Source organism: Carlito syrichta, unplaced genomic scaffold, assembly GCF_000164805.1.
Source record: "Carlito syrichta isolate Samal-C Ts95f unplaced genomic scaffold, Tarsius_syrichta-2.0.1 Scaffold288990, whole genome shotgun sequence".
Taxonomy (NCBI): Eukaryota; Metazoa; Chordata; class Mammalia; order Primates; family Tarsiidae; genus Carlito; species Carlito syrichta.
The window spans coordinates 300656-327480 of record NW_007233086.1 but is presented as its reverse complement, the minus strand read 5'-3'; the positions used below and the strand labels follow the sequence as shown (position 1 = coordinate 327480).

The 26825-nt window shown below is 38.7% G+C and overlaps 1 protein-coding gene across 1 annotated transcript; it reads left to right on the top strand.

Annotated features, from left to right (window-relative positions):
• Positions 1 to 26577, top strand: TMEM167A (transmembrane protein 167A). The gene is made up of 4 exons (XM_021710444.1): positions 1 to 105; positions 15605 to 15714; positions 19436 to 19470; positions 26063 to 26577. Exons 1-4 carry the CDS (start codon positions 103 to 105, stop codon positions 26131 to 26133), a joined length of 219 nt encoding a protein of 72 aa, XP_021566119.1. The 5' UTR covers positions 1 to 102; the 3' UTR covers positions 26134 to 26577.
• Positions 26578 to 26825: the final 248 nt, after the last annotated feature.

Genomic DNA, 26825 nt, shown 5'->3' with positions numbered 1-26825 from the left:
CCAACCGGACGGCGGAAGAGGGCGTGAAGGGCAGGCGGGAGGACACGCCTCTTCCGCCTGGGTCCGGAAGGGTGATGTGGCTGGGGCAGCGCCGGCCTCACTATGGTAAGGACAGGGTTGCTGGGCCCCGCGGAGTTTCGCGGTGGGGTTGTGGGTTCGGGCACGGGCTAGGGGATAGTGCGGCGGAGCGGGCCGAGGAGCCCTTCGTCCAGGGCCTGGAGCAAGGGCGACATGGTGCCTGGGGGACATGGGGCCATGTGGTTCCACACGCCCAGTAGGGGAGACTCTGGGCCGAAGGTCCAGGGAGATCCCTGCCCTCCCGCGGGACCGCTTTTCGGCTTTGTTTAGAGGAAAACTCAGGGTTACATAGGTTATCTGTGGTTTTTGATCCTTGAGGGATTAAAGTTTCTCCAGTTTCCGCTTGTTTTTACGTCTCCTTATCTTGCCCAAGGGGCTTGGCCCAGGTGTGATTATTTAATGTTGGGGGGTTGGGGTTGGCACCAAACTTCACACCTTCATTTTCACCTGTTGCATCAATGGCCTTTTGGTTTCCTCTCACATCCTTATCTCGACTTAAAGATGCTCTTTGACAAACTATAGGGTTTCATGACTGAACTTCTCTGCAAAGCCCAGCTCCTCTCCCAGGAATTTAATGTTCTTCCTGGAATGACTTGTGGCTTCTGACCTGCCTCCCCTCTGGTCTCCCGTTTTAAAAAAGTTTTATCTGCAGATTTATTTGAAAGTTTAGGCCTCCCAGAAAAGCTTGAACTATAAGTCACAAAAGTTAAAGCAAGCGCCCACCTTTCCAGGCTGAGAAACGAGTGAAGCCGGTGTGGCCAAGTAAACACATGGTGGTAATACTGAAATCCCGAATCTGTGTCTGGAGGCATTTTACCCGGTTATGGTAAATGCCAGTGACCTCTACTCCAGGGCCTCGGGGTGAATGAATGAATGAAGTCCATAATGATGTGCGTCTTTCTGGAGAAAGAAGGCATCCCTCTTGTAGTCTCAAAAGCAACTATGATCCCCAAAGAGCTAAGGATCTCTGTGGCTTAAAACGACTGAGCTTGTGTTCCCAGGAGTTGCTGCAAAATCCCATTCAACCCTAGACATGTCAAAAACTGACTGTGTCTGCTACTTTGATTGGGGCTGGGGCATAAGTCACAGTCTCTTCCCTGAACTTGTTCACAATCTTATAGAGGAGATGATAATTTATTTGCACATATTCTTTCCCTGGCTAATGATGTTATTCTTTATTTCAGTTTCTTCCCCCATGTACCACAGAATAGGAGACAGTTGCTTTTAAGAGTGTCATTAGTAGTCAGGCTCGGTGGCTCAGCCTGTAATCCCACACCTTTGGGAGGCTGAGGTGAGTGGATTGCCTGAGCCCACGGGTTCAAGACCTGCCTGGGCAGCGAGACCTCATCTCTACAATAAATCAAAAAATCAGCCAGGCGTGGTAGCGCATGCCTGTAATTCCGGCTACTCAGAAGGCTGAGGCAGAAGGATCGCCGGAGCCCATCAGGTCGAGGCTGCGGTGGCCGGGAGCGGCCACTGCACTCCAGTCTGGGCGACAGAGTGAGACTCCAACTCAGAAAAAAAAAAAAAAAACAGAGTGTCATTAATAACTGTTAATTTAGCTTAGAAAATTTGCTCCTTCTTCAACTTAGGAAGAGTAGGAATACGGTCACTGTGAAATCTTAAATATCTTTCTGGCAGCTAAAGTTGAATTATTTTACTTGTAGTACAAGTCAAAGATAAATTCTTTTTAGCGACTTACTGTTATGGACTTGCTAAAAGCAAGATGTACATACTATGTTTAAGGTCAACAGTATTTAAGCTGTCTTACCATGCTTGTTTTTCCAAAAGTAATGAAAGTTTTCATTTACTAGCACTTCCTATGTACTAGAGGCTATTCAAAAAAATTGGTGTATAATCCTTGAAATACCAAGCCTACAACAACCGAGTAGATGTTTACCAATGAAGAATGTAAGGCATGGAGACACTGACTTGCCTGTGAGTGCATGCCTAGTTGATCATGACACCAGGACTCAAACTTGGAACCAGATGCCAGAAATCTTCTTGCCGCTGTCAGTAGGAACACAGTATAGCTCAGGATAAGTCTTAGTGATTTTTTTGCCCTCAAATATAAGTATGTCAGTCAGACTTATGTGGATAATAGAAACAACTGCCAGTGGTTAACTTTCTACTCTAGTCCTACAAGCTTGGGATGTCAGAAGTACATTGTAGTTGGAAAAGCTACTCAGTGAGGTTTCAAGCAGGCTACATTAGCAGTTTAAGAAGTGGCTTAGTGTCTTGGTACCATTGAGTTTGCACCTAAACTTCTTTTGTGGAGTAACCCAATGGTAAAGACTTAATAAATCTCAATTACTGTACCGTAATGAATCCGTTTTTGAAAACATTTGAAGGACCAAATGATTGTCACCAGTAATAACCTACAACTATCAGCATAAACAGTACCTGTATCATTTACAAATTTAATACTTTTAGAGAATTTCAGAATGCCTCCCCTGTCACACAACATCCTTCGAGATTCCCCTTGGGTATCTATCTATGCTGGCATTCCTAGTCCGTGTGTGTACCTCCAGTGTCCCTCTTAGCACAGAAAACAGCAATAGGGTGTTGCCTATATTTATCTAGGTGGAGTTAGAGACGCGGCCTTTTAATATCTTCGTCCATAGTGCCAATAGAGTTAGTATTCAAATACAGGGCTGGGGATGCAAGCATGCTCAGTGTCTATGAGAACTTCACAGTGCAGTGGGGGGAGATCATTAAGTGTTGGCTATGCTATAGCAAGACAACATGTAGCAGAAAGAGCATGCGCTTTAGACTGAGCCAGACTGGGTTAGAATCATTCCCTGTTCCCATCCTTTACTTGGTTAACCGTGAGGAAGTTGATTTTCATTTTGTCTTGGTGTGTTAAGTGATTTGCAGATATCCTTATTTACTGCTCAAAGTAAACCCTGCAAAGTAGGAACTGTTGCCTGTACTTTATAATTAAACTGAGTGTTTGAATAGGTATGAAATATATTCCCTCATCTTGTAGCAAAGATTTGTAGAAAATAATGAAACCCAGAAGGAGGAGTAATTCTGTCTGGGAGCTGCTGGGGAGACATCCTCATTGAGGTAACACTGTGGACTCTATGTTAGAGTATTAGAGGAGGAGCAGCCAACTAGAGCTGTAGAGCTGGGGCAGCACTCTGTCTTTTAGATAAAGAGAATGGCAGTAAGGGAAACATGGTCTAAACTGGCTCAGAACCTCAGCGTGGCCAGAGTAGAAGAACCTAAGTAGGGTGGAATGGTGAGCCTGAGGCTGGAGAGATAGGGCCAGATAGCAAAGAACTTTGTGCCAGGCTTGTGTTTAAATGCTTACTTGATAAAGACCTTGGAGCTGGGAAATGAAATGTGTACATTTAGAAAACCATGTGGTAACAACATAGAGGGTAAGTTAGATGGAAGAAGATTAGCATCTGGGAGACCAGCTTAGAAACCATTTCCCAACTCTGATGGTGGCAGTCGTGCTGAAAGGATGGGATGACTAGGAGAATCATATTACAGGTACTTAGTGAGGGGTGAGGAAGCAAAACTCCAGCTAGATGATCACCTGGATTGGACAGAAATGCAGTATGTCCTCTTACAACATTTATAAGGACGAAATTTGACGCCCAAGCCAGACAAGGCCACTAAGGCTTCACATTCTTCCCACGTCCGCCTGGCTTTCTCCGGGTACTCTTGTCCCACATCTCATGTTGGGGGCATGTCTGCATTGCCCTCCACAGGATGGGTCCTGGGCTGTGGGGACAGTTTTCAGCTGCCCAAAACCCTGAGCTGAAGAAGCAGGTGAATAATTATCTTATTTGTCTTTATTAGTCTTTCTTAAATGTATGCATAGCTCGCATTTATTTCAGTGTTTAATATTAGAAGTGTTTTGGGCTTCATTTAGAAGTTTGGTGATGTTTTTGTGAAAAGAAGTAGACTGTAGGAACTTAACTCTTGCTTATATCAGTTAATCTACAGTAAAATTGTGTCGTTATCCATCGTTTGGCACAGTCTCAGTTTCCACAAACCTGAGGATAACGTTAAGTGAGGACTGACTTTTGGGTAAGCACCTCCTCTGACAGGTACATTACACACAAGGTTTTATTAAAAGATTTACATCACTGGCCACGTTTTACATAAGGAATAGATGCATAGGGCTAAGTGTCTTGCCCAAGATCACTGCTTATATATAGCAAAGCTAAGATTTAAACATAACAGCTTTGTCACCAAATCCTGTGACAAATACTACAATATAGTAATACCTTTAAGCCCACGCGAAATGTAAGAGGACAAGCAAGGCTTGTATGCGGGAGGGTAGGGGTGGTAGGTTAATATTGTAATTCTGTTGCGACTTTTGCTTTTGTGTCATTAATGAAAATGGCATAATAGCAGAAAGGCAAATATTTTCCTAGTAAGATAAGATTAGTTTTGACCTCGTGTACCCATGAAAGGATTCCATGAACTACACTTTGAAAACCATTGCGTTAGGCCAGTAGGAATCTGCTGTGGATGCTGATCCTCTAGCAAAGTGCTTGGAACACTGATAACAAGTGAAAACTTCCAGGAAGTTTGGAGAAACTATAGATGCCCGTACCAGTTAAGTCCAAATTTCAGGGCAGGGTTGCCTCTTAAATCCCAGAGGATTCTGATGAACATCTAGGCTTACCTGCCATGTCTGGTTCCCATATTAGGAAGTTAATCTCTTTTATCAGTCAGTCTTTGATGAGAGCTGCTCTTTGCCCTTCAGAATACTTCCTGTTGTCAAATCATCTTATCAAGGACACACATGAAGCGTTTATTCATATTTTTATGTACTATTTATCATAGTTTTATGTTTGCTTTCTCTTAATAACATTTGACACCCTTATTGCTTTATTTTTAGAGCTGAAGTATGTATAAAATAGCTTCAAAACTAAGCAGCACAAACATAGCAAATCAGTTTTAGGTACCAGGACAATGAACTGAAATTAACTACAAATGAACATCCTTGTTGAGGGGCTTCTACTCTGGGCGGTGCCACATGTGGCCCGAACATTCTCAAGTGGTAAGTGCTTCAGCAGGAAAGGTCTCTTATGTTTCTGAAACAGGACTAGTGAGAACAAATGGTTGCCTATTCCAGCTCCCTTGTGTTACTAATAGAATTAAGCTGACAAGTAGAGGTGTCATTTATCAAATGTCAGATTTACATACTTGGGTTATTTCATTAGCCCAAGTGTTGAGAGGCTACTGGTGCTCAGAAGAGACAGCAACGTGTTCCTGTCTAACCATCACAGAAGCCTGGTTTCTTGCACTCAAACCAAGGTAACTTTTCTGGTACAGTATCGGCTACCACACTGTAAGCAACAAAGTTTGAATTTATGTACTAAGATGCCAAAAGAGAATATCGATATTTTTGTGTATTAATGGAAATCTTTTCAACTGATTCTGGTCACCTATCTTGAGCAAATTAGCCATATGTGTGTTTCTAGGTTCATAACAAATCAACATCTTCACATTTTCATGTTTTTCATTTTAAGAGACTAACTGGAAAATGCTGATCTGACCTAGATTTGTAAATGGTAAATGCTGACCCACTTTTCTAGTGCTGAATAATTGCTAGCACATTTAGGTCAGGAGTGTCATTTCTATGTTCCTTTCCACCCCTAGAAGGGGATAAACTAGTTTCGTGTATTAATACAACTAAAATTGTTAATAGTGGGAGTTTTTAAAATGTGTCTTTTGTATTCAGTTCTTGTTTAACGTGTACTTCAGTGAAGCTGAAGAAATTAATATGTTAATAAAATGTATTTCCCATATAGGAAGTAGTCAGAAATCGAAACCCCAACACAGTATCATGCATAAAGAAGGCCTTTAATCAGCAGATGTGTGAAGTAGTTTGTTTGGTAATCCCAAAAATAAATAAGCTACAGGGAGCCTGCCTGATCCAGGACTAATGAAACTAGGTTTAGCAGGTCCTTTCTGCAGGTTAAATATCTGGTGAGTAACCAGTCTCTGAGCATATTCTGGGCCAAGCGTGTGTAGCATGTTGGTATGTTTATTTCTTCTGCTTTTCTCATTTTTTTTTGTTGTTGTTTTGTTTGGTTTTTTTTTTGAGTTGGAGTCTCACTCAGTCACCCAGACTGGAGTGCAGTGGCCGCTCCTGGCCACCGCAGCCTCAACCTGCTGGGCTCCGGCGATCCTTCCGCCTCAGCCTTCCGAGTAGCCAGAATTACAGGCATGTGCTACCATGCCCAGCTGATTTTTTTTGATTTATTGTAGAGATGAGATCTCGCTGCCCAGGCGGGTCTTGAACCCGTGGGCTCAGGCAATCCACTCACCTCAGCCTCCCAAAGGCGCGGGATTACAGACTGAGCTACCGAGCCTGGCTTCATTTTTCTTTTTGTACCTTTATATTGTTTGGATAGTTCTTTTCTCCCTCTATTCCTAATGTTTTGGGTGGTTTCTTTTTAAGGTTTTAAATGTGAAAGCTTTGTTAATAAATACCTTGAGCCTTTAGACTTAGAAGTATTTTTATTTATGTATCTTTTTTTTTTTTTTTAATTTTCTATATTGAATTCTTACTTACATTCAAACTTGATTAACCCTTTGCACTCACATATCCCCTCTCAGGGTACATCATAAATCTAGCAAACCATTCAGATATCCCCTCTCAGAATATGGAGATTACTGTGATCATACAGGACAAACTTATATAACCACAGCTTTTTCAATGATGTATGTTGAAGTTTTCCATTCAGACTGCACAAAAAAGCCAATAAAGAGATGCAGTATATACTAGACATATTTTAAAAAATCAGCTGATATTACATAGAAAGAATATATAACGTGCTTTCACAGTGGTGCTGACACTTCTTTTAGCAGAAGATAGTGATAAAGAACATTTGTATAAGAAAGGCAGTTGTAAATATACCCTTTGTATCATATGGCATGACTTGAAAAGATAAGCAAGTTACTATAGCCTTAAAAGAAAGAGACTTTAGAAGTTGAAGCCAGATCATTTTGAAGTATTGAGCAGCACAGATCAAATATATCTGCACTAAATCATAAAAGTACAATTGCAAAAGTAATATTTTAATTTCATTTTGTGATTTTATAATTTACAATTAGAAATTTTTACCTATTTATTTGGTTTGCAGAACAATGGCAAAACAAAAAGACAAAAGTGAGAGTTATAAGCAGCAGCATAGATGAGTTAGATTTAGACTCATCTTGTTGGTTTTCAGGACTCGCAAGTGCATCCTTCCACATCCTCTTCAAACAACAGATTAGACAATAAATTACATATTATTAATGTTGGAGGTATAAACGAGACTGCATTGTCTGCTCGAATGGAAAAGCACCAGTTAGAATACATCAAACAAATTACTATTGCACAACATGTATTAATGAACCTACAATGCATGTTGGTGACTGTTTCACATATTACCACACGTTTGATCAATATAAGATAAAATTTTGACTTTTTTGTCATAAATAATTTCCTCAATGTCCAAAATTTCATTAAAAGCCAAATGTTATTAAAATAATTGGTTTCAACACTATACTATTTAATACAAAGTGATTCGTCTTCCACTATTTTGTAAAAAAGTATCGTCAGTTTGCTGGTAGGTGAGCCACAAGATGTCTCCAAGTGCAAAGGGTTAATACAATTTTAGCATTCAGGAATGATGCTGAAAATAAGTTATATCTTAATAAAATATGATAAGATTGAATTTGAAAAAAATTCCTAATTTTTCAAATAAACTTGAGAATAGAGCATCCTTTAAAAGTTTGTCACATTGCAAGTAATTTCATGTTTAGACACTAATTTTTGCATTGATCAACATCCATCTATTCATTGATCATCTATTGCGTCTTCTATAGTGGTGACCAAATAAAGTCTGTAAGTTATTTTCATTATTTCAAAATACAATACTAATCGTGAATTACTTCAGAAAAATTATATAAAATAACTGACTCATCAAGTTATTTTCTTCTGGTTTGAGTAAATTGACTTAGTGCAATAACGCAAGTTGTCCGAAACATATAGAAGGACCTTTGGAGAAGAATGGTTTGGGGCCTCCACTACCATGTTTTGGAAGAAGAGTGTGACTCTCAGAGTCAGTCAAAAGCATTCCACAGCCCAGCCCTAAGGGTAGCCATTTGGATTGTGTTTGGAGCTGTCCTCCAGAGTGCCACAGGCAGTCCTGAGTCAAGGGAAAAGGAAATATTTGTAAGTGTGGTAGACAAAATGTCCACAAACCCGTGAATGTGTCACCTTACATGGTAAAAGGGATTTTGTGACTAAAGTTAACAATTCTGATATGGGAAGATTATCCTGGAGGAGTGACCAGTTTAATCCTAAAGATCCTTATTAGAGGTCTCCCATAGGGTCATAGTCACAGATGTGCCTACCGAAGCCAGAAGGATGTGGGCTTCCTAGCCAGGAAACACTGCTAGCCTCTAGGAGTTGGAAAAGGCAAGGAGACAGATTTCTCCATAGAAGCTCCAGAAGGGACTACCAAACCTATTTTAGATTTTGACATTCAGAACTACAAGATAATAAATTTGTGTTGTCTTTAAGCTGCTATATTTGTGGTTATTTGTTACAGCAGCAATAGGAAACTAAGATGTTATATGTTTATATAACATATACTTTATGTTTATATAACGTATACTTTATGTTATAAAGGAGAGTTTTATTTCTAACACTTTTCATGGCTCTTAAAGAGACATAGCCCATAAGAATTATATCACAAGAGCTCTTTTATATTCAATGAAATCACTGTGGGTGAAAATACACATTGGTGCAACGTTTATAGAATGCAAAGTAATGGAATCTACCAGAATTTAAATGTGAATTGTTTTTGAGCCAACAATTCTAGGACGTCCACCCAAAATAATACCTGCATAGGCACAAGAATATATTAATTTGGCTATTGTGGATTGTTTATAATAGTAGAAATTTGAGGAAAAATTTCTAACCTCCCAATGTGCATTAGTAATTTTTTTTACAGACAGGAAAATAAGGCAAAGTTTCTAGGAACATAGTCAGAGTCAAACAGCTAGTAGCTAGTGAGGCATAGACCCAGAATTCAAAACTCTAGAGCCCACTACCCTTAGCTGCATCACTACCCTAGACTGAAAAAGAAAGAAGTGTATCTCTGAGTACTGGATTAGAGAGTTAATTCCATTTTTTAAAAAATGAATACATAAACATGCATAGAAAAAAGAGCCACTGTTCTTTTTATGTATCCTTGTGTTAAAATAAAGAGAAGAAAAACCATTAGTAACTAGCAAACTGGTTTAGACCAAATGCATAGTATATTGTGGGCCCTTTGTAGTTAATGTGTTTATTTTGTAATTACTATTTTTAAAGACTGTAGTGGTCATTACAGAGTTTATTTTGCTTTTGTGATGTTGTTATTCACACCTTGATTTTTGATGTTCACGGATAGAGCCTTTGCTTTATAGTATTCTTCCTATGAAGAAAATGTGGTTATTTTCAGAAACAAAGGCATTGAAAAGTATTAAGTGTACTTCTGAATCTAAGCTATATTAAATAGTTTATTGTTCTAAAATTATGATTGCATATGTAAAATATCAACTATTAGTCTAACATCTTTAGTCAAGAACGATATTTTGCATCTATGTTAAAATTAATCTGTGAAGCTTTAACTAGTGCCCTTAGTTGTAAAATTCTATCCTTTGGTTATAATTTGAAGACATTTGGCTAAAAACTGTAGAGAAGGCTTTGCTTACTATGGAGAACCCCTTTCTCCTGACTATTTCTCTGCGTTATTCCAGTTACACGACAGAAAAATAAGCAATATTTCTTCAGAGACCCAAGCCAAGATTGGTGTGAATTTGCAGAGAGGCAGGCAGGTGGCCATGCAATACCTGACTTCATTATTCGGAGTTCTAAGGACTAACCGTGGGAATACTTTAAGTCTGATGCTATCCATAATTATGTTCATTTATTAAAAAGAAATCCTAAAATAGGGTGCCAAGATGAGAGAAAAATCTATTTTAAACTTATAAAATGAAGTGCCACATAAAGATATGCCAGACATTATGACAGAGTCTGCCTCTAAATGTGTATTGCTTTGTCCACACTAACTTTGAGGGCACAAATGTAGAACTTCAGAGTCACTCACTATGATAATGCCAGAGTTACACAAGAGCATGTTATCCTGTTCAGGAAGTTCAGCTGACTGCTCACTATGTCCCTGTAGAGTTTTCATTATGTCCCTGTATTAATATACAGTTTCATATGACTATTAAATAGTGGACAGTCATCCCTTGGTATCCATGGGAGATGTCCTCTGAAGCTCATGTCCCTGATGTAAAATGGTATCGTATTTGTGTATAACCTAAACATATCCTATATACTTTATCTCTAATAACAGTATCTAATACAGTGTAATGCTATGTGAATAGTTGTTACACTAATTTTGTTAAGGGAATAATGGCAAGAAAAATAAGTCCATACATGTTCAGTGCAGATGCAATTTTTTTCCGAATATGCTTGATCCACGGTTGGTTGAATCTGCAGATGTGGAATCCACAGATATGGAAAGCCAATATACATTGGAACTAAGGAGTTATGATATGCAAGACAACTCATTTTTATAAAATTAATTGTATCCTCTCTCCTATTGTTCACATGTGTGTGAATAACTTCTTACTAATTTAGCTCTTAATTTCTTATCGTCTTAAAACGTAATCATGTCCTATGGCAAAAAAAAAAAAAAAAACACATTAAGTTAATTAACTATTATTCTGCCATTGGAAACAAATTATTTTAAATAATTATAGAATTTTCTGCCAGCTAACTTGCCTACTCGGTCACACAGACCTTTTGAATGTGTGTATGTCTCATGAATTAAAAGTCAGAATAGAACATACTGTTCAGTGTTTAAGCACCTTCAAGTCTGGCTGCTTGCTAGAACAGAAATCTGAACTGGAAGGTGACGTGGATTCTGAGTAGAAATTACCTCAGGCCTTTATTTTCCCCTACAGCCTGGGCCCTTAACATACACATAAGGAAACTTGCATCTCTCCACTTGACTTTCCAAAATATCATTAACAAGTAAGTACAAATGCAGAGCAGTATGTGGAGGTTTCTCTTGGATAGTTAGCAGAATATAGTATTCAGCAGTCTGATGTATACTTTTTTTAGTAATGTGCTCTGCTCTTGCATTTGTTAAGATGTTCGTTATTGCCAATTGTATTCAAGTTCCTGTTCATTCAGGATTTTTCAGTGACTGCTCTGTCCATTATTTTAATAGTCACAAGGGATTGATGAGCCTCAATAACATAGGAGACATTACTGTACAGTTTGATGAGTGCCCTCAGAGGGAGTTTGTGTGTAACTTGCATAGACAAAGATCCTACCTTTGCTTGATGTGGAGAGTGGGGACAGGGGATACTTCTTAGGCTAATCTTGAATCGGGACTAGAAGGATGAGTCGGGTCCCAAGCAGCAGGAGCAGCCGGCATGTGCAGAGCTCACAGCCCTGAAGATTTCATGATGTGAGGGTAGGGAAAAAATTGGACATGGTAAATGGCTTTTACTTGCCACCTGTTTTATCATCGTTTTCTCTATTTGTGATTAAACATGCTTACCTTTTTCTTAGCTTCCTGCCTTCCCTTTAATAATATTTTTCTATTGGAAATCTCAATTATGTTTTTTACTGAACAGAGAGACATCTGTTTCCTTTAACCCTGACTACAGTGTTATATCACTTGACAGCAGATGCTAAGCATTAGGAGGGAATGCTATAGGGGACAGTTAATGTCTGTTAGTTAGAAACACTTTTGGCCAGAGTCTGAGTACATCTAAAAGACTTGTTTAAATTTTAGGGCCTGTGAACCCCAGAACAAAGTTGTATATATCATATATTTCATACTTGTAAATGACTTTCATTTGTAAATGATTTCACGCATAAATGTAAATATACACCCTCTACTTCTTTAATAATAGGCATGTTTTTAAGGACCTTTTCATCTTTTATTAGAAAAAAAATTCAAACATACAAAGGTAGAAGGATATAGCGAACCCTCATATTCTCAGCAATGTATCATCAGCCATGCCCCCTCCCACCACACACATACTAGATTATTTAGAAACTAATCCTGGACACTGTATCTTGTAAGCATGTTTCTTTAAAAAGGCATTGGGGGAAGGGAAGAGAACACATTACAGAGTCCTGAATTTAGATACTCCATTAGGAAGATGTTGATAAACCTACTTTGCAATGTTTCTTTTCCAGCCATTTTACTGCAGGAATCTTTTGCTTAATATGCAATGCATCACTCATTATCCCCTGCTATGCGAATTCCTTATGCTATGGGGTTTTTCCCATGTTTTTTTCTCTGGAGCCAGCTGTCCATTCTTTGCCCATCTAAATTGTGCCCTTCCAAGGTTTGACTCTGTTCAGGCTTTCTTCTTGAAGCATTTACTGAGTTTTCCTTATGAAAACATCATTCTTTGTCTGCATTGCTCAAGCCGTCACTCGCACACACTGCAATGAGTTGCTGTTAACTTTTTAAAATACGCGTTTTGGCCAGGCACGGTGGCTCAAGCCTGTAATCCCAGCACTTTGGGAGGCCGAGGTGAGGGGATTGCCTGAGCCCACGGGTTCAAGAATAGCCTGGGCAACTTGGCGAGACTGCATCATTGACTGCATTTTGACAATAAATCAAAAAATTAGCCGGGCATGTTAGCGTGCACCTGTAGTTCCAGCTACTTGGAAGGCTGAGGTGGAAGGATGGCCTGAGCCCAGCCAGCCGGTCGATGCTGGGGTGGCCATGAGTGTGCCACAGCACTCCAGCCTGGGCGACAGAGTGAGAATCTGACAAAAAATATATATATATACATTCTTTCTGGTGATAACTGCTGTGTGCCTCAGTAGTTTGTGTGTAAAATAAGGATAATAACATCTATGCAGATACATGAAGATATGTAATACAAAACAAGCACTCAGTGAACATCAATACTTGTTGATGTTAGTCATAAGCTCGTGAAGAAAAAGAATCAGACATGTGCCTTCTTTTAATCCCCCATGTCTAGCTTCATTCCCAGACAAAGTAGACACAAAACACATATTTAGTTATGTTGACTGGGAGGAGATCTGCTTTCCATTTCATGAAATCATTGTCTAATATTGTTTATTAACATATACACTTGTTTAAAATACTACTTTAAGTTGTAAAATAGCACTTGCTTTCATAGATGTAAAATTAAAACTCAGTTTAATCAAAAACCAAGACACATTAAACTTTACCTTGGGTATATTCATGAGGTAGTTATTCATAGAAAAACAAATTTTAAACTGGTAATTACAAATCGTTTTTATCTTTTCAGACCATAAAAGTAGCACTTAGAAAGTTGAGGGTTAGATTGAAAACTATCCAGAGGTAATCCCTGTGTTCCCTCACCTGGTTTGCATAAAGGTTGACCCAGCTAAAAATGTTCTGGTTGTGAAATCTTGCATCCTGTTTTTCCCACCACTTAGCCATGTATATCAGCACTTTTTGCCATTACAAATATTGGTAAATTATGTTATGATTTTTTATTTTTTCAATACTTTCTACATAGTTATCATAAAAATATGTAAAACGTTAGGAACAATTTTGACAAGACTAGTTCTTAAGATCCTTTTGACCACTCAAAAATAACTTCTTGGTGTTGGGTTCACTTTAAGTTTATAAGTTATCTCTACAATGTTGCCTTCCAGTATAAAAACCTGGGATACCAGTTGTCTTAGCCTATTTTGTGTTGTTATAAAAGAATACCTGAAATTGGTAATTTTTTTTTTTTAAAGGTTCATTTAGCTCATGGTTGTGCAGGGTTAGAAGTTCAAGGGCATATCTCTGTCTCTGGGGAGGGCTTTTGTGGCAGAAATGATCAAAGGGTTCTGTCAGTTTTCTTCTGTGATGGTGATGTGGCTCATTTCTTGTTAACCTTATTCCTACATATTTTAGCTTTTTGTTCTGGATACTATCATAAATAGAATTCTTACCATTATGTCTTTTGCCTGAATAATAATATAATTATGAAGGCTATTGATGTATATGTAGTAATTATGTGCCCAGCCTCATTACTCAATTTCTTTAAGCTCTGTCATTGTTTTCATTAGATTCTTTTTTTTTTTTTTTTTTTTTGAGTTGGAGTCTCACTCTCACCCAGACTGGAGTGCGGTGCCCGCTCCTGACCACCGCAGCCTTAACCTGATGGACTCCAGCGATCCTTCCGCCTCAGCCTTCCAAGTAGCTGGAATTACAGCCATGCGCTACCACGCCTGGCTGATTTTTTGATTTATTGTAGAGATGAGGTCTCTCTGCCCAGGCGGGTCTCGAACCCACAGGCTCAGGCAATCCACTCACCTCAACCTCCCAAAGGCGTGGGATTACAGGCTGAGCCACCGAGCCCAGCTCATTAGATTCTTTTAAGGCTTTTCAGGTAAGCACTCATCAGCAAGTACCAATTTTGCCTTATTAAAATTTTTTGTAACTCTTTTGCTTTGTATTTACTCCTGGCTTTTTTAGGAAGTTATTCTAAGTTTACTAAATAAGCATATTGCTGGCTGCTGTGTGAGACTGATATATTTTGTCTACCTGTAACGATGAAATATTATGTATTCAACCATCTCTTGATGGACAGTCATATTGTCAGGTGCCGGGGAGTCAGGGTCTGATAACATAACGTCCACCTTGGGGGATGAGTATTATTAATGAAGTCATCACTTTGCTATGGGAGTAGAAAAGAGAATACTCCATAAAATAGAGGAAGGAAAGCAGATAGGTTCAGGGAGACTTCTTGGAAAGGTGACATTTGAACTGAGTTTTGAATAAAGTAAGTCTTCCTCCATTTAGTTTAACTGGAAATCTATGATTTTCTGTTTCGCTGTGGAAACATAGTTTCTTATGATTCTTGTGTTAAATTTTAACTTTGGAACAAGAGTTAAACAGCTAAACAATTTCAGTATCCCTTATCTGAAATGCTTAGAACCAGAGTGGTTAGGATTTTGGACTTTGCATTTGAAGTATCTTTACCATTGAGCATCTGAAATGTTAAAGTGTGACCTTTGAATGTCATTTTGGCACTCTTTGGAGCATTTGGGGTTTGAGGTTAGGGATGTTCAACCTGTGATGAATAGCTTTTAAAGACACAACAGTGGAAGAGGAGGTGCTTTCTTTCACCAAAGTCTAATCGCCTAGTATTTGTTAACTCATGGAACATGGTAGCTTAAAGTGTATTTATCCTAGGAGAAGTTTAGGATTTAAAAGAAACTTTAGTCAACATTTAGTCTATCTCCATTCTTCACCCAGCTTATAAAACAGAGACTTGGAGAGACTGGTAGGTCCACTGAGGTCAGATAGCCAGCTATTAACTGCTGGAAGACTTTAGAACACCTCATGCTTCTGGTCCTAGGTATTGTGAGAAACGTTATCCTGTCTATTTTTCTAAGAAATACAAGCATCATCTTAATATGGAATTTTCAGGTATTTTTGCCTCTGCAGTTTCTCTTGTGACAATAATTTTTCTTTTTTCTTTTTAGTCAGCCATTTTCAATTTTCAGAGTCTGTTGACTGTAATCTTGCTGCTTATATGTACCTGTGCTTACATCCGCTCCTTGGCACCGAGCGTCCTGGACAGAAATAAAACTGGGTATGTTACTAATGACATCTCAACACCCAAATTAGTTCATATAGACATGAAGTATAAATTACCATTAATATTATTAGATAATTTAATTCCTTTGTATGTTTTGGTTTTGTAATAACTTTTCACATTCTCTTTTTACAAATCAAAGCACTGAGTATTCATAATGTCTTACTAAATGAAAAGATAAATTTCAGAAGTGATCTGAAATATGTTGGGCTGAAAAACATATGAGGGATTTTATGTATTTAGCCTACCACAGGTGAAAACAGATGTTAGTGGCCCGTCAGCTTTTATAATAACACCCCATTTCCTTTGGAGACATTGTCTTCTCTTCATTACACCTTTTTCACTAAAATCCTATGGAACTTATTCTTCATTACTTCATCCATTTGTTGAATGATGTCATCTTATTTGTTGCTTAGCTGTGCATGAAGTCTTTCCACCCAAGCAGACAGCTTCATTTCCTCTTTCCCTTCTGCAGCCCCAACTGTGAACTTGAAGTTAAAGCAGTAAATGCTTATTCCCATTGAGCACCTGCCTGGAATTTTAATATAATACCTAGTGTCTATCTAATAAGATACTTAAATGTTTATTTCATTAAGCAGTAACCATGTATTAGTAGAATACAATACTTATGCTTTTTTGATGCTGTGATAAAAATTCTCTCTTCAGACTAGGTCGCATGTAGAAATGTCTGCTCCTCATTCCGTGGGAGCAGGAATACATTCATAACATGCCACATTCAAAAAGGAGTTCTCAGGGCTGCCAACCTAACAGTAAAGGTTGAGTGGTAGTATATTTCTCCAACATAAAGACCAGAAAAAGCATGCCTTGCTTTTACATTTTAAAATATATACTAACACTGCCAACTGTTTAAAAACTCTTTATCTTTGTTTCTACTTATACAAATGCTAAGCACCATTTTATTTTGATTTGTACCTAAGAAATTTTTTTTATAAAATAAATTTTTACAGGCCCTATATCTTTCTGTCACAACTATGTGTTTTTATGATATTCATAATAAGCTTTTCTTTCATTATTGTGAGAGTATACATGCTTAAGTAAAGATACTTAGACAGTTTGGATAAAACAAGTTCTTGATGACTTCACTGTGTAACTTCATTTTTTTTTTAACTGTTTCAAATAATACAGAAGTAAGCAGCAGGAAAAATATTGCTACTTTGTCTTTTTCCTACCTTCATAAACCCAATAGCATTATCAGCCATAGTAACTAAACAGCATAATTGCATTGGTTTTTGTCAGCTAACAGAGTTCTCATTTTTTTAAAATAAGTATCATTTGGGATATTATACAAATATATCTAGGTAGAGAAATACATGGACAAAACCAAAGTGGTGCTGATAAGTCTCTGAGTCACCAAATTAGGACTCTGTATTCATTTGAAAAACTTTTAGTATGCTGTGTTGCTCCCATTTCTTTTTTGTTTGTTTGTTTTGGGGGGTTTTTTTGGTTTTTTTTTTTTTGTTTTTTTGAATTGGAGTCTCACTCTGTCACCCAGACTGGAGTGCAGTAGCTGCTCCCGGCCACCGCAGCCTCGACCTATTGGGCTCCGGCAGTCCTTCCGCCTCAGCCTTCCGAGTAGCCGGAATTACAGGCGCACACTACCACTCCCGGCTAATTTTTTGATTTATTGTAGAGATGAGGTCTCGCCTGCCCAGGCGGGTCTCAAACCCGCGGGCTCTGGCAATCCACTCTCCTCAGCCTCCCAAAAGAGCAGGATTGCAGGCTGAGCCACCGAGCCCGGCTTTGCTCCCATTTCTTAATGATAACTTAAGTAATCATTAAGAACATTAGACATGAAAAGACTTTGACTTTGTGATCTCAGGGTTTCAGACTACTGTGGTGCACTAAGCTCCCAGCATGAAATCCCTGCCCTGGTCCCTTGGGTCACTCCTTTAAGCAGAGTAGCTTCCAAGCATTAATGCAGGTTATAATCAGCAGGTTTGAGAATCAAGGAATCACAACTCTGCACATGCCTAACCTGTTGTCTTCTATTTTTAATGAAGTGTTCGCCAGTTTTAACTGCTCTCTGGAGTTTCTATCGCATGTGCTGTAGCCTGCACGTACTGAGCATGGCACATGGACATCACCATGCTGAGAACTTGCCGGATTACCACTCCTTTCTTCCTCCTGATATCCCTGTGAGGGCGGGTGCTGTTGTTGGAGAGAAGAAACAACCTGTTCATGGCGTACAGCCATGAAGTAGAATCAACCGAAGACAGCCTGGCCTTGATTTTAGCTTAGGTTACTTTCAGGAACGCATGTGGCTTTTGTCCTTTTATTACTAGAGTAAAAGTGTTTTACCTGTCCAATTGTCTATCCTTTTAAATAAACTTGCATTTTTGCTTATTTCATTTAATTTGAACTAAAAGACATTTCACTTTGAAGTCAGGAAGTTATACTTCGGAGGAAGAACATATATAGAACTCAGTTGAACCAGAATTTTCTTTCAGTCTTAACAAAAATAATGATTCATTAGCTAGCTATCTCTCCTAGCAAAAAGAAAAAAAAAGTAATATAAATTTCCCTGGATTTAAGTATTGTGATTTTTGTTAATCTATCTTAATTTGTAACTACGTGTACCATCATTTTGAATTCTGTTCTTTTGTCAGACCAACAAAGTGGTGTCTACAGTGTTTTCATTTTTTTCGACTATTGCTATTCTTTCATGGCTCAGTTTTTTTTTTTAAGGTGGTACTTTTCATACATGCCAAATAAGTGATATATCCATACAATATGTGACTCATGATATATTCATTATAGAATTGAAATAACACCTTCATTCCGATTCTTACTTCAAGAATATGTGCTTTAAATGCCATATTTAGTGAACTCATATAGTGTCCCTAAACTAGGAAACTTTCTACTTATATTGAAAACAAGCCGGGCTCAGTGGCTCAGCCTGTAATCCCGTGCCTTTGGGAGGCTGAGGTGAGTGAATTGTCTGAGTCCGGAGGTTCGAGACCCACCTGGGCAACCTGGTGAGACCTCATCTCTACAATAAATCAAAATGACCCGGGTGTGGTAGCGCATGCCTGTAGTTCCAGCTACTTGGAAGGCTGAGGCGGGAGGATCGCCCAGCAGATCGAGGCTGCGGTGGCCGGGAGCGGCCAGTACACTCCAGTCTGGGTGAGACTCCAACTCAAAAAAAAAAAAAAAGAAAACATAGGCACATATTTTTTCCTCCTTAGTGAGTGACACAGTTAAGTAAATACCTTCATGAGAGTTCATGATTACAGATTATTTAAGTATATGACTACATTCTGTAAGAAATTAATTTTCTCAGCATAATAGTATTTTAATATCAAAATTCATCCAAAGCATGTTCATTTATCATTTTGTCAATTAATGCTTAATTTAACTGGCATATACATTTTCTGTTTTTGTTAGTACACTACTTAGATTGACTGAATAAATAAACTGTTATGCAAATTTTTGCTGCTCTTATTCATTTACCCAGGGTTTGACTGTGATACCACACATATTCCAGTTCATAGCAGTGTCTATACATTGATAGTTAGTATGCTATTATTTCCTGCTTTCTTATATAAATGGTGGCTTGATATCAATCAAATTCCAGGTTTGGCAAAGCATTAAAGATTAATAAGCCTGTATATAATTAATTATCTATGTGATGTTCAGAGAATGACTTACCTTTCTCGGTAATCAATGGCGACATTTTTTCTTTTTTTTTTCTATACAGATTGTTGGGTATATTTTGGAAGTGTGCTAGAATTGGTAAGTGTCTGTAATCTCCCTCCATTTAGCTGTAAATTGCTGATCAATTACTGTGTTATATTGTTACAAATCAAATGTCAGTTTTAAAAGGGCTGCCTTCCCAAATTTATGCATTTTTGCAAAAGTTTATAAGTTACACCAAGCTCTTTTCCTTATGTTGTTATTTAAAACTAGATTTGGTAAATACTTCATCATCAGAGAGGAAAATGGAAAATATACGAAAAGTCTCTGTAATTCAAATGTCAGATACCAGGCATTCCTGTTTTGAGGAGATTTCAAACAGATGTATACAGTTTAAAGCACACATTCATAGTATAGAGCATGCTGTTCTGCATATTGGTGCCATTTTGATAACTGTGGGTAAATCTCCCTTCTTTGCAGCAGCCATCTAAACATACTTGTGTGAGTGCCCTATTTCAGGCATGGCATGTTTGACGTTTTGTCTGTTGAACCCATGTGGTCCTCATGAAACTTTGTTCTGTTTCACTAAAGTTAATGCACGTATGGTTATATTCTGACTCTTCATAATAAGATTAATAGCATCAAACAATTGTTTATAGATATAGATAACAGTATACTATTATTCTCCAGTCCTCCTGTATATGTAACATTTAGCACCCTTCCCAGCACAGTAGACTCTCATGTGATTGTTAAGTGAGTGCATTAAAATGTACTTTATTGCCGTAACTCATCAGTATTGAACAATAGATTATACCCTTTTTTTTTGAGTTGGAGTCTCACTCCATCACCCAGGCTGGAGTTCAGTGGCACGCTCACGGCCACCCCAGCGTCAACCTGCTGGACTCCAGCAATGCTTCTGCCTCAGCCTTCCAAGTAGCTGGAACTACAGGCACATGCTACCATGCCCGGCTAATATTTTTTTTTTATTTGTTGTAGAGACGAGGTCTCACCAAGTTGCCTAGACTGATCTCAAACCCGTGGACTCAGGCAATGCAGTCACCTCAGCCTCCCAAAGTGCTGGGACTACAGACTGAGCCACTGAGCCCAGCCATAACTACTTGCTTCATTCGTAATGCCATTAGGCTTTAATAATAAAAAAAGTTTTCTACATTTGACATTGAATCTAGTTAGCTAGTCTAAGAACAACTTAAATTCCCCAAACTAATCCCTTTAAATAGAATGGAGCATTTTAGAGTCATCTTCCTTAGATAAACTGTGTTCCCTTTGGAGTGTTATATTTAATTTGGTTTTCAACTTCTCAGAGACATGGAAAATCTAGAAGATGGTCCATAACAGAAACAAACTTGATTAGTGACTAGAAAGTATCCACTAAGTTCTTGTAATACAGACATGCCTTGGAGATACTGCATGTTTGGTTTTTCAATAAAACTCAAGTCACACCAAACCTCATCTTTTGGTTTCCCAGTACTTGTAAAAATTATGTTGCGTTAGTAGTCTATTAAGTGTGCAATACCATTATATCTAAAAAAACTTTGTGTGCCTTAATTTTAAAGTGCTGTATTGCTAAAAATGCTAATGATTATCTGACTCTTCAGCAAGTTCTTACTCTTCAGCAAGTTCTAATGTTTGTGCTGGTGGAGAGTCTTGCCTCACTGTTGATGGTGCTGACTGATGAGGGCAGTGGCTGCTAAAGGTTGGGGTGTCTATGGCAGTTTCTTAAAATAAGACAGCAATGAAGTTTGTTACGTCAATTGACTCTTCCTTTCACAAAAGATCTCTGTAGTATCTGATGCTATTTGATAACATTTTACCCACAGTAGAATTTCTTGCAAAATTTGTATACATCCTCTTAAATCCTCTGCTTTATCAGCTAAGTTTATGGAAAACCAATATTTTTTGTTGTCATTTCAGCAGCGTTCACATTACCTTCATCAGGAGTAGATTCCATCTCAAGAAACAACTTTCTTTGCTGATTCTTAAGAAGTATCTCTTCATCCGTTCAAGTTTGATCATAAGATTGCAGCAATTTAGTCACACATTCAGGCTCCATCCACATCTAATTCTAGTTCTCTTGATATTCCCACCACATCTGCAGTGACCTCTTTCTTTCTTTTTTTTTTTTAATTTTATTTTTTTATAATAAAGATGTGGGGTACAATTCAGGGTTAGGTATACAAATGGTGATTATGCAGGTACCATTGTTAATGAGGTGTGCCCCTTCCTCCCCTAGCAGTTTCCTTCAACTGCCAATCCCGCTCCTCCTCCCCTGACAGTTTCTCACTACTGCCAACCCGTTTCTTATAGTATTATAATTGTTCAAGGTCTGCTTATGAGTGAGAACACTGATGTGTAGTAAGCCATACTGTAAACAGATATACTGTCATCCAGGCTATGTTATTCCATTTCTAGAGCACAGGCAGAGTGGGTTTAGCATAATTCGTATGGGCCCTAGCATTTCTGGAATGGTAAATGAGCATTGGCTTCTACTGAAGTCACCAGCTACATTACCCCCAAAAGGACAGTCAGCCTGTCCTTTGAAGTTTTGTAGTCAGGCAATGACTTCGCTCCAGCTATGAAAGTCCTAGATAACATCTTCCAGTAGAAGGCTGTTCTATCTACACTGAAAATCTGTTGTTTGGTGTAGCCACCTTCCTCAGTGATCTCAGCTAGATCTTCTGGAGAATCTGCTGCAGCTTCTCCGATAGCACTTGCTGCTTCACCTTGCACTTTTATGTTATGGGACAGCTCCTTAAATCTTATTAACAACCTCTGCTGACCTCAAATTTTCTTCTGCAGCTTCCTCACCTCTCCCAGCCTTCATAGAACGGAAGCTCTCTTTTTCTTGTTTTTGGAGAGATAGAATCTTGCTCTGTCACTCAGACAAAAGCACAGTGATGCAATCATACCTCACTGCAGCCTTGAATTTCTAGACTCAAGGAATCTTCCCACCTCAGCCTTCCAAGTAACTGAAACTATAGGTGTGCATCACTACATGCAGCTGACATCCTTCCTTCCTTCCTTCCTTCCTTCCTTCCTTCCTTCCAGACCATGTCATGCTATGTTACCCAGGCTGGTCTGGAACTCCTGGCTTCAAGCAGTCCTCCCACCTCAGGTTCCCAAAGTTCTGGGATTGCAGGCATGTGCTGCCATGCCTGGCCCCCTTGAACTGTAAATAATAGGCAAGATCCATTAACAGTGGAAGTTGGAAACATAATACTAAATTATCTGAAAGTCCTTTCTGAATCTGTGATGATATCATAAGATTCTTTGGCCTTGTAGGTTTCTTGCTGTGGAAGATGATAGTAGATGCATAAAGGGCTTATAGAAAAGTGTCTTTTCCAAGGCCCTCATTTGTTAGTGACTGTTGAAACAGACTTTATTTTCTGAAGAAACTACTGTACTGGTCACATACTGAACTGGCCTTCCTCAGTGTCCTTTATCATGCTTTGTTCTCTCTTATGGTGATAGGCATGAGAATCTTTCTTTTATAAGAAGCATGATTGACTTTGGCAAAAATCACAGGTATAGCCTAGAAAAGTAGTTACCTGTCAGAGGACTTTGGCACTGTCTAGAGACAGTTTTTGTAGGTCAGAGATTTTGCTGAGTATCCTAGGATGCACAGTACAGCCTCTCACAACAGAACTGCCTGGCTCGAAATGTCAGTGTACTGGAATTGAGAGGGCTGGCTAAATTTAGATTGGTGGTGCAGATTTATCTGGCACTCTGTCACACAACAGCTGTAAATACTGAAATGACAAAAGAAATCTTCAGTACTTCAAAAAGAACCAAGAAGAGAATGATAAAGATATAAGATGCTAGCCAGGCATGGTAGTGCGCGCCTGTAGTTCCAGCTACTTGGAAGGCTGAGGCGGAAGGATCACCGGCACCCAGCAGGCGAGGCTGCAGTGGCTGGGAGCAGCCACTGCACTCCAGTCTGGGCGACAGAGTGAGATTTCAACTCAAAAAAAAAGAAAGATAAAATGCACCCACAACGGCTACCACTGAGAGTTAATGGTAAATGTAAATATGTATATATAAACCAAACTGCATGCTTCAGAGACAAGACACCTGAAAAGGAAATAAAAGAATATGGCCAAGGAACAGAGTGGTAAGATTACTGCACATCAACTGCAGAGAGAGAACAAAATGGAAGAGGAGGCCTGGCTTGGAGGCTGCAGTCTCACCTCAGTTATCATTGGGTTGCTAATATACAGAGAAAATACTAGGGTGTTTTACATTAATTTATGTGATGGGAGTGTGTTGTACAGCTGTGTTCCTAGCCCAAGCGACCCTTTGTTCACTGGCTGCTTGGAGAGAAGAGAGTGCAGCTACAAGTCCAAGATGTCTGGAGTGTGGCTTTGCTAATGGCTTCCTGTGGTGTGATCTATTTTTATGTCTAATTATAAATAGTACCCTTTCTTATTTGTTCATTTATTACTTCCTCCCTTGACCACATGAATGCCATCGGTTGAATGGTTCTGTTAAAAGGTTCATTCTTGCCAATTCTGTTAAAGTATTAGTTTTTCATTTTGTCAAAGTGACTCGGAAGACAATGCTGATATGGTGCTTCCTCACGCATGTGCTCCTCCTTATCTCAACACAGAATATGCCCACAAAGAAAGGGTGTAGTAGTAATGGGAAAAGACCCGGCCAAATCGTCCGATCATGTTACACATCACAGTACAGCAACTGTTTTACATTCACTTACACAGACCTAAAACCAGACAAAAAGGAACATTCTTACCCAAGTTCAACCAAAGATGTTTAGCTCTACCACATGGCAGGTTCTTTTAAGAAAATTAAAAACAGGAAAATGAAACCCATATGTAAATCATAGCATTTCTAAGTTGGAGGATGAGGAAAAAAGAACTTCCTCAAAAATTAATTTCTGCCAGATGGAAAACTTAGGATAGTATTAATTTCTTCTTTTCGGTATTTAATCATATATTAGGCAATGACTACCTAAGCAAGAGTGACAAGTTTGCTTAGGAAATCTACCTGAAATATATGTAAAAATGGGGTTATTTTGTTTGATGACTTGAGTTTTTTACCCTAAAAGAATTGACATTGTGTAAAAATTGTAACCCAAGATTTTTTTTTTTTAATTTTAAAAGTTTTTTTTTTTTCAGTGAGGTGATAACATTGTAAAAACACTTTATCTTGCTTTCTAGATTTTTCTTTATCTGGAAAGCAGTCCATTAAATGTCCATGGATAGAAAAAGCACCTTCAGAAAAACACCAAATGCTTGATGTTAATGTGTATTTGCTATGGGAAGTGAGCAGACACACAGACATGAGCTCAATAATACAGGGGTGAGGTCAGTGAGAAAGCTTGAAAATGCAAATGACCTAGAGAATGTGGTTAATACGGATGCCTAGAGGAACATTTCCAGAGGTAGTTAATTGCTAAGTGAATTAAGGAACGTAGTCCACCAGGAAAGAGTTGACTTTAAACCTGATAGAAAAACGTAAGTGAGGGGACTATAGACTACCTCTGCTAGAGAACACCAGATCCACACCCCAGATCACTTCTGAAAGTCATATCTTTCTCTTTCCTTTTTTATTAAAATTCCCTGAGGCAGCATGTAAGTGTCTGGTGCCTTATTGGTTAGTACAGCCTTGAAATTATTGGAGAAACAGGAAAAAATAAGATGAATTTGATTAACTGACAATCATAGGGTCTCTGTCTATTTGCAAGACAGTTTCACAAGTCAACCACAGATTTCCTTTACACAGAGAAAAGCCTCCAAACACAAGTAATCGTTAAATACTTGTGAAAAAATGACTTATGCATGGGTGGTGGTCCTTATTTCTGCATTTCTGACCCAGGTCATCATACAAAGATGGTAACTTGTTTTTATTAAGCATTTTATTTTGTCCATTTTCCTTTTTTTTTTTTTTTTTTTTTTTTGAGTTGGAGTCTCACTCTGTTACCCAGACTGGAGTACAGTGGCCACTCCCGGCCACCGCAACCTCAACCTGCTGGGCTCCGGCTATCCTTCCGCCTCAGCCTTCCAAGTTGCTGGAACTACAAGCACGTGCTACCATGCCCGGCTAATTTTTTGATTTATTGTAGAGATGAGGTCTCGCCAGGTTGCCCAGGCGGGTCTCAAACCCGCGGGATCAGGCAATTCACTCACCTCGGCCTCCCAAAGTGCAAGATTACAGGCTGAGCCACTGAGTCCAGCCTATTTTGTTCATTTTTTGTGGCAGCTTTTCTGACCTCTTCTTTTTATTTTCATCCGTGAACACTTCCCCTCCCTGCCATAAGTGTCATGAATTGCCACCAGTGAAGAAAAAAACTGTATGTTTGATTTTTTTTTAAAGGAAGAAATTGTCTTTTTATAGGAAGAAAATATTCTTTATTAGCCTCCATTAAGTTGTTTGAGCTCCTGTTTCTTGGATGTCTGTCCTCTAGTCTGCGTTGTATTTTAATGTCTGTATTCACGCAGTGGCACAGAAATAGTGTGTTCAGGACTTCCCCCCCCAATTGTATTTGTTTCTGCGTAGCACCTATTTCTTGTTTTGATACCACCCCCCAAATCTGTGGGCCTCCTGGGCAAGAACTTCATCTAGACTCTTATGTCTCCCTCCCTCAATGAGTAATCACCCTCTCATGCCCAGGCCAGCTGCTCACTGAATCCCCATGAATGTTTCCATTTCTCCACAGGTGAGCGGAAGAGCCCCTATGTTGCGGTGTGCTGTGTGGTGATGGCCTTCAGCGTCCTCTTCATACAGTAGCTTGAGGAAACACCAGAGTGACATTGTCATCAGAGTTCTGTATGAACAGGGACTTGCTGTGGAAGATAATGGAAAGAGTGGTGAACTTGATCTCTGAACATTGAATAAGATACACTTCAGATGCTGTTCTCTATTTTTATGTTACTGGACCTTTGTTCTGTATAAATAATTAAGATGTAACCATTTAATATTCAGAGTTAAATAGTCTGTAACAATCAACCTCAGTACTGTCACTACAATATTACATTCTGCAAATGTCATTCTGTTGTGTTAGATACCGATTTTTAGTGAGGTATCTCCAAGGCACATAATAGAAAACAAAATTGGTAAATTACTCAAGTTCCTTTCACTGTGATTTGGAAATGATAAATCTTTATAGAATGAGACCTTCTCTTGGACTAGCTTTTTTATTGAGTAAAAAATGGCTCAGTTTATGCTGATAAAGATTGCATTCATGTTGAGTAATGCTGGCTTTTCCTCTGGGCACACCATGTTGATCATTAACCAGAGTACCTCTACTCTTAGCAAACTCTATTTTACTACAGGAACTTAAAATATTTAAAACAAACCTATGCAGTTCTAAAGGAGGAAGGTGAATTAGACATGACTTAAAAGTAGTACTGGGAACAAGTTCCTATTTAACATAAGAGGGTTTAGACTAACCAATTGGCATAGTAGCCTCTGAAGCCTCT